The following is a 13744-nucleotide window of genomic DNA, read 5'->3' as shown; positions in this document are numbered from 1 at the left end:
CGTTGATGGAAATGAAATCGCCATAATTTATAGTGATTGAATACAGGACACTGTTCGCGATTTAAATAGGAAATGCACTATTATTTTAGACTGGCAAAGAAAGTCTCAAACACCAGTAGGTGGCACGGCCTAGTGGTGAAGTCTTGGTGCTTTGGATGTAGTATATGAGCTTACTGTGAGTAGGTTGGCGGTTATTAAATACAGCATGCTCCTCACTTAAAGATACTGTTGGAAATAATATTAGGCTTTTGGTCTTCATTCCCCAAGCGTTTCAATGTAAAATAAAGTCACAGGGTGACACGGCGCACGAAGCAGAGTTACAGCGGCTCAATAGGAGCTCCGTTCTCGGCAGCACGCACTAGTCTCTTTGCGTAGTTTTCACGAGAACGGTCTGACCTGTTTGCCCAGCGTCGATGGCGAGCTGCGGCTTGTGCTGCTCTCTGCACAGTGGTCAGGCGAGCTCTTGGTTGCCTGATTACAGCCGTGCACGTTGCTCTACGATTCGATTCTTCAGCGGTGGTTCGTACCTTGCGAGTAGGCGCCATAACGTGTACCGAAGAGTAAGCACAGGTGTCCAAAATACGCAGCATACATGTCACATCCCATGACCCGTGGCATGATAGGATGATCATGAAGATGATCATGATGATCATGACGATGATGGTTTATCAGCGTCTCCTTTGCAATTGGGCGGTGACAAACGGTCCCATGGCCTGCTTGAGTTTACCAGGTCCCGCTACACGCAGCATGCAACTGCTCCATGCAACTGCTTAATGTAGGTACACCTGTTTCAACAGAAGGCTTGTATCGCAAGTATTTATCGCTTGTATCGCAAGTACGTATGCTTGTATCGCAAGTATGTATGCTTGTAACACAAGTTTGCATATATCGAGGCTACGCGGAGCGCATGTCACATCGCGTGACAATTGGAATGCACGATGCTAATGATGATGACGATGATTTATTGGCATTCCCTTTGAGACGGGACGGTCACAAACAGTCACTATATAGTCTGCTTGATTTAATCAGGCATGCAGTACATGGGTTTCATTTTAGCATTTCTGTGTACATCATTTTAATATTCCTTTTCTTCCTCAGACCTTCTCTATCTACCTTGAACCACTACCTATGCAACTGTTACATGGCTTCCAACCTAGTGTAATAGTATGTACCAGCAATGCAAAGGGCACATGTATATATGCTACCCGGCGCGCATCTCACATCCCAAGTGACACGATACGATGCTAATGATGACGATGATGATATATAGCCATCCCCTTTGAAACGGGCTGGCGACACAGTCACCTAACCAAATTAATTTAAACTCCTCTGGGGGGGGGGGGGGAGAAAGAGGTAAACTTTTATTGCAGAACCACCACTTTATGATGGCCGGGCCTAAGCCTCCCATAAGGTGACGTCGATGGCTTGCTTCACCGCCACCTCACGCGCGTGCTGGATCGCCCAGGTTTGGTCGTCGAGGGCGGAGCTCCGCAGAGCCTCACGCAACCGCGACGAGAGCGTCGGGATGTTAATGTCTGCGTACTGTGCTGGGCACTCCCACAGCATATGCGGAAGCGTAGCCGGGTGAATGCCACAGCACCGGCAGTTGGGTAGTGTAAACATCTGGTATTATAAGGTGGAGGCGGTAGGGTGAAGCGTACGTGTTTGTTTGCAGCAGACGCAGGGTGGTAGCCTGCGCGCGGCTGAACTTGGGGTGAAGAGGGGGGGGGGGGTGCGGCGACTGACGTAAAAGGCCTTAACGAGACCGTTATAAGTGGTCAGATTCTCTCTGGTGTCCAACTCGTCTCCAGTGACTCCGGTGCCGTTGACTATAGGCCTCACGCAATGGAGTGGATGACCTCGTTGAGATTGGGGAGGTGTGAGTGGACAGGGGCCGCATGGGCCGGGATCCATGTCAGGGAGATCATGCTGTCTTTAGACTCTCACTCAGCCGTCACTAACTTCAGCAAAGGCCTTATTTCTTCCCAAGCTTTTCACATCATTTGCCAGGCACCCCACTCAAAGCTGCTATACAAGTCCTTTTTTTTTCAATCTATCTAGCAGATTGGTATACATCTCCGTAGTCTTCTTCTTTTTTTCTCAAACCTTTCTTATCTGCCTTCTACTGCTGTTGATGCAACTGCTTAATGTCACGCCAGCTGCTGTAATTATATGCAACAGCAATGGGATGTACGCACTTATCGATGCTACGCGGCACGTATGGCGCGTTTATAGGGCATGTTGCTGCTGTAAGCGAGCAAACGCTGGCGTTGCTCAGTGGTAGAGTAGCTGACTCCTGCGCAGCGGGCCCGGGTGCGATCTCGGCCGTAACCGGGTATTTTTTTCTCATTCCCGCCAACAGCTGCGACGGATACCGGATACCTAAGTGGCAGTTGGAATAAGCCCGCAGCAGCTTACGCTGTAAATTGCGCGCTATCAAGCGACGCTGCCTTCGTGGTAAAGAGCGGGGCTGCCAGCAGTTCAAGGCATCCTGGCGCGCATGAAAGCTGTAGCATGCGCGATTTGCCGAGCTTCTTTTCTTTTTGAAATTTGAAAGTTTATTTAACATAGATAATGTATACATTTGCAAAGTACAAACTTTTGGGACCCAACAAACTTGTTAGAGGGTCCCTACCGATTGTTATTAGGAAAAAAAAAACACTTCTATTGCTGCTGCTTTTTTATACTGTAAGATCACATGGAACTTAAATAACTGAAATAAGTAAAACAAGAAAATACAGTAGTAGGAAAGATTTCGCAAATGAGGTACATTTTTCTAATAATTTTCTTTTTCTACATCACCAAAATCTCGACACAGGAAAAGAAAAGTGAGGACGTGTGCAAGCATGCGCAGTGTTACGCACTGTCACCAAGTGAGTGCATTAATTCTTTAAGAAATATTTGCAATGTTCTTAGAGTGGTTAGGCTGCTATCAAGCCTATTCCTAACTGAGGTGCCTGTAGTGTAGAGCGACCGTAACTAGTATTTACCTTAGGCAATAAAAAACGACAACAGGATGCGTTCCCAAGATTGCGAAGGGAGGGGTGGAGCGAGACTGATGTCAAGGCTAGTTTTTCATTAAATATTTGATGCATGACGGAAGCGATGTTGTATGTTGTCATAGCGTAAATGTGCAGGATGTTCAGGGCTGTAATAAATCTTCACTCTTAACATGCGTATTGTGGGATGCTACAATGTGAAGATATCTTTTTGAAGTGTAAACACCAGTGACACAGGACTCTTGTATGTGCAACCCCAGGTCGCTAAGCAGTACTTAATCTGAAAGTGAACAAATGCGTAGTAAAGATTGATAGCTATTTGGGGAGGGAAATAGTTTCCACACTTCGACAGCACATGCACGCCATATGAAGCCTTATGAACTACAGCACGCACATGAAGGTGTAGTTTTATATCATTATTAATAATAACACCAAGAAATGCTTTCTCACTAGATAGTTTCATAGCATGGTTATTGTAAACGACATCTGAATTAATAGTTGTTTTTCTTTCTTCAGAGTCAAATAAGATAATAGCTGTCTCCGTTGGTTTAAGGCGAAGAGCATTCTGTCTACACCAAGGGAGTTACTAACCGAAGTTCTGTAGTCTCTGTGAGATGCAAAATGCTGTCGATGAATTTCAATAGGCACTGCAATAATACCATTGCTTGTATATCCTACCAGTTAGTTTACCTTGAGTAAATAAAAGCATGGCGCATGCAGTCAGCAAAAGCATGGCCTTCGAGATTAGTTTGTGTAATTTGGAAGGAGCCTTGGCTGGGGCGTTGATTTAGGGCACCACCTATTACAGTAAAAATAATTGAGAGCGTTATACAACATGAACCGCAGGAACATCGGCTTGATAAACAAAATATTACTTTATTGCTGCCGAAGCCGCACTTGTCGTTTGCTTGCCACCAATTCTGGCACATAATCGCTATCGCGCTCACGTATCACTGTGTCCAGCATGTTTGTTGAGCACGACCCCGTCCTCTATGTAGATCTGAAAATTCTGATGAAAAATGTTCTACGGCCTTTTCCGCGTCACCATCGTATGATTGTACACATACCCCCCACTAAAATATCCGGTACCATAAAAATTGGTTGTCAGTCCTTTTAAACTAGGATTTATGCACAGTGAACAATTTCGTTGCAGCTGGCCTTTAAGAAGCATCGGTGCGCCAAAATGGTGCCTAGTAATTAGGTGGCACAGCACTTGTCTGTCTGCCCGTCGATTGCTTGAGACAGTTGGTGCAACGGACGACGCGGTAGACGATGAACTCAACGAGGAGGGAAAATGTCGACGTGGCGAGGATATAACCCATGAGAATGAATACAACGCGCAGGTCCTCGAACCGCAGTGGCTGGTAGGCGCTGCTCCGGTCCTGCCTTTTGCTCTCCAATAAGCAGGAAGTGCCGTGTGGGTAGACCTCTTTATCCGGCATGAAGCGTGACGGCATGGCGCTCAGCCAGAGAACTCTGCACGTTGAGAAATAGGTCTTGAGCATACAGTAGTCGACGGATCACTGTCAACCCCGCCACGCCTCAAGCCATATCAGGACGCATGGTAGATATTCCGCAAGCTGCATCGCGATATCACGCGCCAACAAGGCGTGCTCATCTGCCACGCAAACAGTGAGACCCTCCTGACCTCCGCCTCTATGCACCTTGTGAGTGGCCGCCATGCGGAAGACCCACCACTGTGTCACCCTGTTGCGGCTGCTTCAACGCTCCGCACATGGTGGCACTCCTTCCCCGCACAACACCCCATAGGCCCCTCCGCATGCCTGACCTCGAATACCACGGCCGAGAGGTACCAAGATCAACGGTACCTTGTGGCCTGCGTTGGTGACGCGCTGGAGAACGCTGCAAGCGAGACCCTGGACTGAGGGCCCCGTCAACCTACCTCTCCTGCAATAAGGTGTTTTCTATCTCTCATGTCGTCAGTTGTGAGCAATATGTGAAGGACGATGCAATTTAATTTTTAGCAGTGATTATTCGCGTTATGTGGATTCGTATTCTTAGATGTGCAGAATTGCTTCGACGGAAACTAGCTGGTATCGACATACCAAGTGTCAATATGTCAACGTCATACACCAACATACCAATATGTAAAAATTAGCTGCTGCGTTAGACATTTGGACTTATCGAACACTTCCACGCAGAAGCGCACAAGTCCTCTTTTAATATATTGCTTTTATATTGGTCTATTGCTCTATTGCTTTATATTGCTCTATCCGACGTTACCATGCTGCAAAACTGACGAACATTCGCCGCTGATTATCAGATTTGCGTTTGCCATGAAGAGAAGCAGGTCGTACCTCGTTGTGCCTAGTGGCATACGCTTAATGATGATGCTGCTGATGATGATGACTCAAACACTGACACGCACCCACAACGGTGCCTCATCAGCAAGCCAGAGCTTTCTTAAGATTTTCCTACGAACACAAATAGCACTCCTTCTGCCTCCTCCATGAGCGAATGTCTGTGCGATATGAGCTTCCATTCAGAACATGCTTACAAGACCAGATTTCGAAATACAAGACTTTTTCCCAGGCACCTAAAGTCAAAGCGCCCTAAGTTCGTCGTTCTTTCAGTGGGGTCGCTAGAGCGTGTAGAGATGCTTATAAAAGTCGTGGATTTTAATGCCAAAACCACGATCTGGTTATGAGGCGCACTGTACGGGGTATTTGGAGTAATTTTGACCACCAGGGCTTTTTTAATGTGCAAATAACTCAAAATACACGGACACTTTTGCATTTCGCCGACATCTAAATGTAGCCGCCGTGACCAGGATCAAGCTGGCAGCCTCGAGCTGAACAGCGCAACGCCACAACCACTGGGCTACCGCTGCGGGCAAGCACTTGAGTATTGTGGGATGTACGTGTACTTATAGTTGTATAAATATCAGCGCGTCTTAACGACTGTTACTTTTGCTTGCATATTGTGATAAAATGTGAAGCTTTACTTGTCACTTGTTCCTGCATGCTTAATCATTTGTATACATTGTAGTCATTAATGCTTCCACGTTTTTTATTATTTATTCCCTCCTTCTTGGCTGGAGTATGGCGTGCAGTGTAAACAACGAGAAACAAACAAACCCACTGACTGACAAACAAAGGAACGAACAGACAGACAGACAGACAGACAGACAGAAAATATGATGTAAATAAATAAAGATAAACAAAATGAACGCACATTAAAACCAAGCAGAATTCACCTTTTGTCGAACTCGGTAACGATCCAGCGCGGGATGTCTCGGCGAAAGTACCAGACCGAGCGCAGCAGCCAGATGTTTTGCGTGCCGATGTAAAAGTAGCCGTTCAGCACCGGGCAGTGCTTCGAGGCATGCACCCGGGCGCTGGTGGTGTCCAGCATCATGACGGCACGCCGCTGCAAAACCATGTCCAGTGTGCGCGGGGTGTACATCTGCATCACGGGCAGCAGGCCCTTTTGTTCCACCGACCGAGCGTACACGTCCCGCACGGTCTTCAGACTGGACGTCTGCGTACGGACGACGTATGGTAGCGTAACTTGCAATATACATTCTCGGGTTTTGCATGCGAAAATCACGATATTATTATAAGGCACGACTTGAGTGGGACTCCGCCACAAGTTTGACTATCTGGGGTTTGTTAATGTGACCTAAATCGAAGTATGCGAGAGCTTTTTATCGTGTTTTTTTTATCATTTTACCCTCATGGAAACGCAGTGTGGCCTCAGCTCGGATCGCACCCGCAACCTGTAGCTTGGCACCGCAAATGCTAAAACCACTGTGCTACCATTGTGAGTGACAACGAGAAGAAAGGGGTTAACGGAGGGGCGCAATATTTATTAATCGTATCATGAGAAGCCAACAAACAAACACACCATGGACAACATAGGGGAGATCGCTTGCACTTTGTAATTGAAATTTAAAAAATCATAAATTAATGGCAATGAAAGTGGATGAAAAAGCAACTTGCTGAAGGTGGGGAACGACCCCACATCTTCGCATTACGTGCAGAGCATCGCAGCACAGGATTTACATACAACTCACTGTGTGTGTGTCTGGTTGATCCGCTGTGCCCGTGTGCTTGTTGCCCTGCACTTAACGCGTTCTACAGTAAACTTGTGCCAAGATTTTCAGAGCTTGCCAGGTAGTTGCCGAACAGAAAGACGCGTGTGGGCACGAAAGGCGACATGCTCGGTCACGTCATCCAGAGAGCAGACACTAGGCTTTAGGCTACAAGACAACACATATGCGCGGCACAACAGCATGTGTCTGCGTGACCCTATCAGTTTAGTAGTGCAAAGTAGTACCTGCAGCACGTATGCCAGCGGCGATTTCCCGGCGACGATGGGCAGCATGTCCTGTTGGCGCATGACGTCTTCGACGGTGTTAATGCGTGACGTCTCCGACTTGACGAGCAGGTTGGCCTTCACCTCGCCATTGAAAAGGTTCACCAGCACGAAGCACGCGATGAGCCAGGCTCCCAGAAGCACGCGGTTTGATAGGGGCACAAAACGAACCTGCGTCGCTGTTGCATAACTGCTGTCAGGCTTAACTCTAACGCACATGTCATGATTGATGCGGCTTTCCCGAACATATGCTAGTTGCGCTAAACGAAAATTGGTGTTTTTTCGAAGAGGATAAAAGATCACAGTTGCCAGGGTACTAATGCAAAAAAAGAAACATATTTAAAGCAGTATCAGAAGAAAAACTACGCTCAATTCATGTTCCGACGGAGCATCAAGGCAGCCACACCACACTGTTTTGCATTAAACCTTCCTGTCAAGTCAAAATCATTCGCATTCGCGATGTTTCCACGGATTGCAAATTGCAAAAAAGTGGCCGAATGAGAGGCGAGCCTATCGAAACTTAATAGGTAACAGATCGAGTTTGTGGATGCAAAAAAAAAGAGAAGTACAAACCTGTAGAAGAAGATGAGGATCTCAAAAGAAGAAAAGGAAGCATAGCCAACTCGCACGAAATGTCGTACGAGAGTCACGAAAAAGACATCGGATTACGTGGCTGTAGTGAAAAGTCACAACAGCTTTAATCTCGCAGAATAGTAAAGCCAATAATGTATTTGGAAAACCTCTTTACATGCGGACTTCTTAAATAGCATAGTACTTGAAAAGCTACTTCGACGCTACAAGTTCGCATTTCTCAACCGAGAACCGTCAAAAGGGCGCCAGTCTGCAGTCAGAAAACAAAATAATTACATTATGGTTCAGGTTATGCGATCTTGCAAAAGCAAAAAAAAAAAGAAAGAAAAAGAAAAGAAGAAAAGGAAATAAAGAAACAGCACGAGAGTTTTGTCCACGTTGGAATAATGGATAAGGTGTCCGAACGAGGCTGGCACCCCGATTAAGTAATTAATTAATTAATTAATTTATTTATTTATTTATTTATTTATTTATTTATTTATTTATTTATTTATTTATTTATTTATTGAATCTTTTAATAGAAGGGGTGGCGGATGGACGTGCCTTTTAGGGCTCTGTGGCGGCGACGAAATCATAAGTTTTTGTGCATGTTTTGAGCTTGCTTCTGTTTTTGATTTACAGTTTTTTTAGCCGTTAAATAATAATTGCGTAGTTTTCTTTTGTTTTCCTTTTTTTGTCCCTCTTTTTTTCGTGTGCGCGGGTGTGTTTCGTGTACATAGTGAGAGCGTCCTTTCGCGCCACGTGCTTCAAGACGGACAACCGGGTGAGTCGTTAAGTCTTTATTGCCTTGGAATAGTAGCTTGGAAGTGTCAAGACTAATAACTATTAGCGTTTTTTACTGTGTGTGTAGGTAGGAAAGTGAGAGCATGGCGCGGGTGGTTGAACACGTGCGAAAATGTGCTCCCGTATGGTATGGTATGAAGAACTTTATTGAGGTCCTGAGGGATCAGTCTGGGACTGATGCGGGCCGCTCCCACGTCGGTACAGAGAGGCCGAGCCCCTCTGCCATCACACGGGCCCTCTGGACAGCCCTGAGTTGGTCCGCTAGCACTTCACTGTGCAGCATTCGCTGCCACCACTGTTCACCTCGAGAACCATCACCGGCCAACGCCAAGCAGCGCCACAGCATGTGTTGTAAATCGAGCAAACCCCCACACTTGCTACAATAGACTGAAACCCCGCAGTCCGGATTAATTTTATTCATGATGACCGGGTTAGGGTACGTCCGTGTCTGCAGAAGCCTTAATGTAACCGCCTGCGGCCTACTTAATTTAGGATGTGGCAACGGGAATGCCCTGCGCCCTAAGTAATAGTGCTTGGTGATTTCGTTGTAGGTTAACAGTTGGTCCCTGTACTCAGGAGCGGGAGATCCAGCCCCTTCAGGGAGTACACGGCACACTAATCCTCGTGCCTCCCTGTGCGCCACCTCGTTGAGGTTACGCGGGGCTCCCTCCACTGTCCCCATGTGCGCCGGGAACCAAGTAACGGTATGCGAAGTGATATCCCTACCCTGCAGCAGTCTGTTAGCCGGTTCCGCAACAAGTCCTCTCGAGAAGGCTGTAATCGCAGATCGCGAGTCGCTAAACACCAAAACTCTTCTAGAATCAAGTAGTGCTAGAGCAATAGCCACCTGTTCAGCAACCCCCGGGTCTTTGGTATAAATGGAAGCAGCATTTCTAACGCTCCCTTTGCCATCTACTACCACCACCGAATAAGCATTTTTACCATTAATCCATGCGGCGTCAACAAACGCAGACTCCTCCTCCTGATCCTTTGCCTCTCGCAACAAAGCCCTAGCTCTCGCGACCCGCCTCCCTACATTGTGCACGGGGTGCACATTCCGCGGAAATGGACGAACCATGATATTTGCCCTAAGGTTCACGTTCAATTCGTGTAGGGGCGCCCTATCGTGCGACACAGCCACCGATTCTTCAATTGACTGTAATATATACCTACCCGCTGGTGTACCTAGCAACCGCTCCCTCTGTGCGGTACGTTGAGCCTCAGCAATTTCATCTAAAGTATTATGCAAACCCAGTCGTAACAACATATCGTTTGACGTAGTCATAGGCAGACCAAGCGCAGCCTTGATGGCTTTTCTGATTAATGCTTCCAATTTATTTTTCTCCCCCCTATTCCAATTTAGCATAGCTGCCACATACGAGAAATGACACATAATAAATGCGTGAACTAAGCGCATCGCACCTTCTTCTCCTAAACCCCTATGCCTATTAGAGATCCGTCTTATAAGTCTTATGGCCTCCTCCGTTTTCTTGGTAATACGCTGAATGGTTCTAATGTGCGATCCGTTCGCTTCAAGTACAAAACCCAGGACCCTGATTGCTTGAACTTTGGGTATCACCGACCCTTCCCTAGTATGAATTCTAATGCAAGGCTCAACTTCCGGTACCCAACCCCTCGGCCTACGACCTAGCTTCTTAGATTTGAAGATCAACAACTCCGACTTTTTAGTGGAGCACTTGAGCCCCATGAGACCCAGGTACTCCTCCGTAAGCGTTACCACCTGCTGCAGCCTAGCCTCAAGCTCTCCATCACTACCACCGACACTCCATATAGTAATGTCATCCGCGTAGATAGAATAGCCAATATCCTGGACAGTGTCCAGTCTATTAGCCAATTTCGACATCGCCAGATTGAATAACATAGGCGAGAGTACGGATCCCTGCGGAGTACCACAGCAACCCAATTTAACGACTTCCGATTTTATCTCCCCAAACCTGAGACATGTCTTTCTATCCGTAAGGAAAGCCTTGACAAAATTGAAAAGCCGCTGCCCCATATTCAAGTCCGATAGCACCCGTAGAATGAAAGAATGTCGGATTTTATCGAAAGCTTTTTCCACATCAAGTCCAATTAGTGCCTTAGTATCCCTTGTTCGCCGGTCAAGGATCTGATGCTTAATCCTGATCATAGCATCCTGAGTCGAGAGGCCGGGCCGAAATCCTATCATCGAATGCGGAAAGACCCCATTGCCCTCAACATAACGCGTTAGCCTATTTAAAATGGCATGCTCAGCGACTTTTCCCAAACACGACGTCAGGGAAATAGGTCTGAGATTTTCAAGCCCTATGGCCTTGCCCGGTTTGGGTATCAGAACAGTAGTTGCCAGTTTCCACTCTTCCGGGAAAGAGCCTTCCTTCCATAGGCAATTGATCTGCCGCGTAAGGAACTCAATTGACCCATCGTCTAAATTCCGTAGCATTTTATTCGTAATGCCATCCGGCCCTGATGCCGATCGACCATTAAGATTCTGCAGCGCCATCCTGATATCACTTTCAGTAAATTCCGCGTCCATAGCTGCATTTTCGTCTCCACTATATTCCAAAACCACATCAGGTGTATCGTGCCAGGTCTCCAAAGGAAGGTATCTCTGAGCCAAATCCTTTAGCAACTCCTGCTCCGTGGAGTCCCGACACGCCTGATGGACCAGCTTACCTATCACAGTCCTCTGATTAGACTTAGTGTTTGTCTCATCTAGTAAATGTCTGAGCAAACTCCATGCGCCTTTCCTCTTAATGCGACCATCAATAGAATTGCACACTTCATCCCATTGCTGCTTGCACAGTACCCGACAATGGTCTTCAATTTCCTGATTAACCACTGCTATACGCTTTCTAAGCCTTCTATTTAATCTCTGACCCTTCCATCTCGCTAACATCGACTGCTTTGCTTCCAACAAATGTGCCAGGCGACTATCCATGTGTTCCGTGTCAATATCGGTCTGAACCTCTTTAGTGGACGCCTCAACGTCACTTTTAAGCTGACTAGTCCACTGTTCCAAGGTCAACTCATTTCCTTCATCATCGATTCTCTGCGCTCTTCTTTTCCTAAATGCATCCCAGTCAACCATCCTGAATGTGCGCTCCTTTTTATTAGCCACTGCCAAAGTAATCATAAGTATGTAATGATCGCTACCAAAATCTTTATTAGAATTGGACCAGGACGAATCCACCACCCCCCGAACAAAAGTGAGATCAGGTGTCGAATCTCTACATGTCGACGTGCCACATCTGGTGGGATACGAGGGGTCTGTAATAAGAGTTAAATTCAAGTCTAGTGCCTGCTGCCATAGTCTCTCCCCCTTAATAGTGCTATAAACATACTTCCACACATGATATGGTGCATTGAAGTCCCCTCCAATAAGCAACGGTGCATCCTTAGCCAGATTGGTTGCCTTGGTCAAGAGAGATTTGAAACTCTGCTTCGTGTCCCGGGGGCTACTGTACAGGTTAAGCAGGTAAACGCTCCTCTGACATGACCTTTGCCGACCTAAGATTACTTCCACCATAATATATTCAATCTTGCAATCTGCCATGTGAAGATCATGTCTAATGTATGCCAACCTCCTATTAATGAGAGTAGCGAGTCCTCTGCCCTGTTCATTATCCTTAACTTCCGCTTTGAAATTCGTTAAGGTCGCCTCGCTGATGTGCACGTGGTGCACATAGTATGGCAGCTCCCGTCGCCCAGATGATAGCCACGTGGTGCACGTAGTATGGCACAACACCGTGCTAACAGACTTTCGGACTCGCATAGAAGAACTTTGCACTTTCTTTTTTGGACTGTGCTACTTAGGAGTTTGTTTCTTTGGGCTTTGTTTCTTTATTGTTTTGTTACTTTTGTTTAATAAGTGACCTTTTGTATTTCGCTCTCCTGTTATGTTTGTAGCATCGGGACGATGCTTTTTGATAGGGGGGCATTGACACATGGCCTTGTTTGTCTTTTACGGGAGAGCGCTTTTCCCCGTTTAACGAATGTTATCGCCCTGCGCGGTACGCGCCCGTATGTATTGGAAGTTTCTCGAATGTTATCGATGGTTATGTTGTCACTGAAGCTTGTGTAATCCGATTGCATGTGCGACGCGAATTGTGCAGAGCTTTCTGAAAGACACGCGGGCACCACCGATTACTCTGGAACCTTCAATGGCTCGTGCATAAACGATGACGCGTTTGACCGGCAGATCAGATTTTCGACGATCGCCGACTACTTTCGTCGCTATCGTTGTCCTTTGAGTGTAGCCTGTTCTTGATGGCCTAGGTTCGCCCAATAAAACTAGTTTTGTCAAAGTTTTGGTGCATTTTTCACCGTCGCTACTATGCGACACTATTATAACCTTTAATTTACACCGAGTAGTGTCCACCTGGTCTATTAAATGCTAACGCGGCACGCTGGGCCGGAAATTCAAGAAACACAAACACACGACTTTACTGACATTTCCCAAACGGATATATAATAATGTCTGAATGATGCATGCGATAGCTAGGAGAATGTGATAACAATTGCTCCTGATCAAAAGAATGCTTAAAGGTACGCTGAAACTCCGTTAGAATTGTCTAACTGTGCGTAAGCATAAGACACCTTATCTGTTCTTCCACCATGGTTTTGTCAACAATGCTGAGACTCATACTCTTACCTTCGAAGAAGAGGACCTCAACGTAGGCGTATAAATACTTCGACACGTCCATAAACAGGTCGGTCTTTCTTCCTCTTCTGCCAGCGACCCGGTATGCTATCGTAGACATCATTATCAGGACAACGAGAGAAGTCAGAAACAGAATCCAGGACTGCAAAAATGGGAAAAAGAAAAGAAATGCACGTAAAATATTGGTTCCCGCCGACGTCCTGCAGAAAACTTCCTCGGTGAAGAACAGCGGCATCGCGGATACTGACTCTTTCCGTAGCAAACATTATTTTTCAGAAGACCAACAATTTTCCATAACCCACTCGTCGTGAACAGCCTGCATCGTTGCAATATCAGTAGTTCATTCGTTATTTGTTGTTTTCCTCTAGTGTCA

General features: G+C 46.4%; 1 protein-coding gene across 1 annotated transcript; it reads right to left on the bottom strand.

Annotated features, from left to right (window-relative positions):
* Window positions 1–3855: 3855 nt before the first annotated feature.
* LOC142581830 (uncharacterized) lies at window positions 3856–13507 on the bottom strand. The gene is made up of 4 exons (XM_075691276.1): window positions 13363–13507; window positions 7299–7516; window positions 6217–6500; window positions 3856–4475 (listed from the first exon to the last, which is right to left on the bottom strand). The coding sequence occupies exons 1-4, from the start codon at window positions 13472–13474 to the stop codon at window positions 4190–4192; spliced, it is 900 nt and encodes a 299-aa protein (XP_075547391.1). The 5' UTR covers window positions 13475–13507; the 3' UTR covers window positions 3856–4189.
* Between the last annotated feature and the right edge of the window lie 237 nt (window positions 13508–13744).

This window comes from Dermacentor variabilis, chromosome 5, assembly GCF_050947875.1.
Source record: "Dermacentor variabilis isolate Ectoservices chromosome 5, ASM5094787v1, whole genome shotgun sequence".
Lineage (NCBI taxonomy): Eukaryota > Metazoa > Arthropoda > Arachnida > Ixodida > Ixodidae > Dermacentor > Dermacentor variabilis.
The sequence above is the reverse complement of the archived record's forward strand: the minus strand, read 5'-3'. Positions and strand labels throughout refer to the sequence as shown.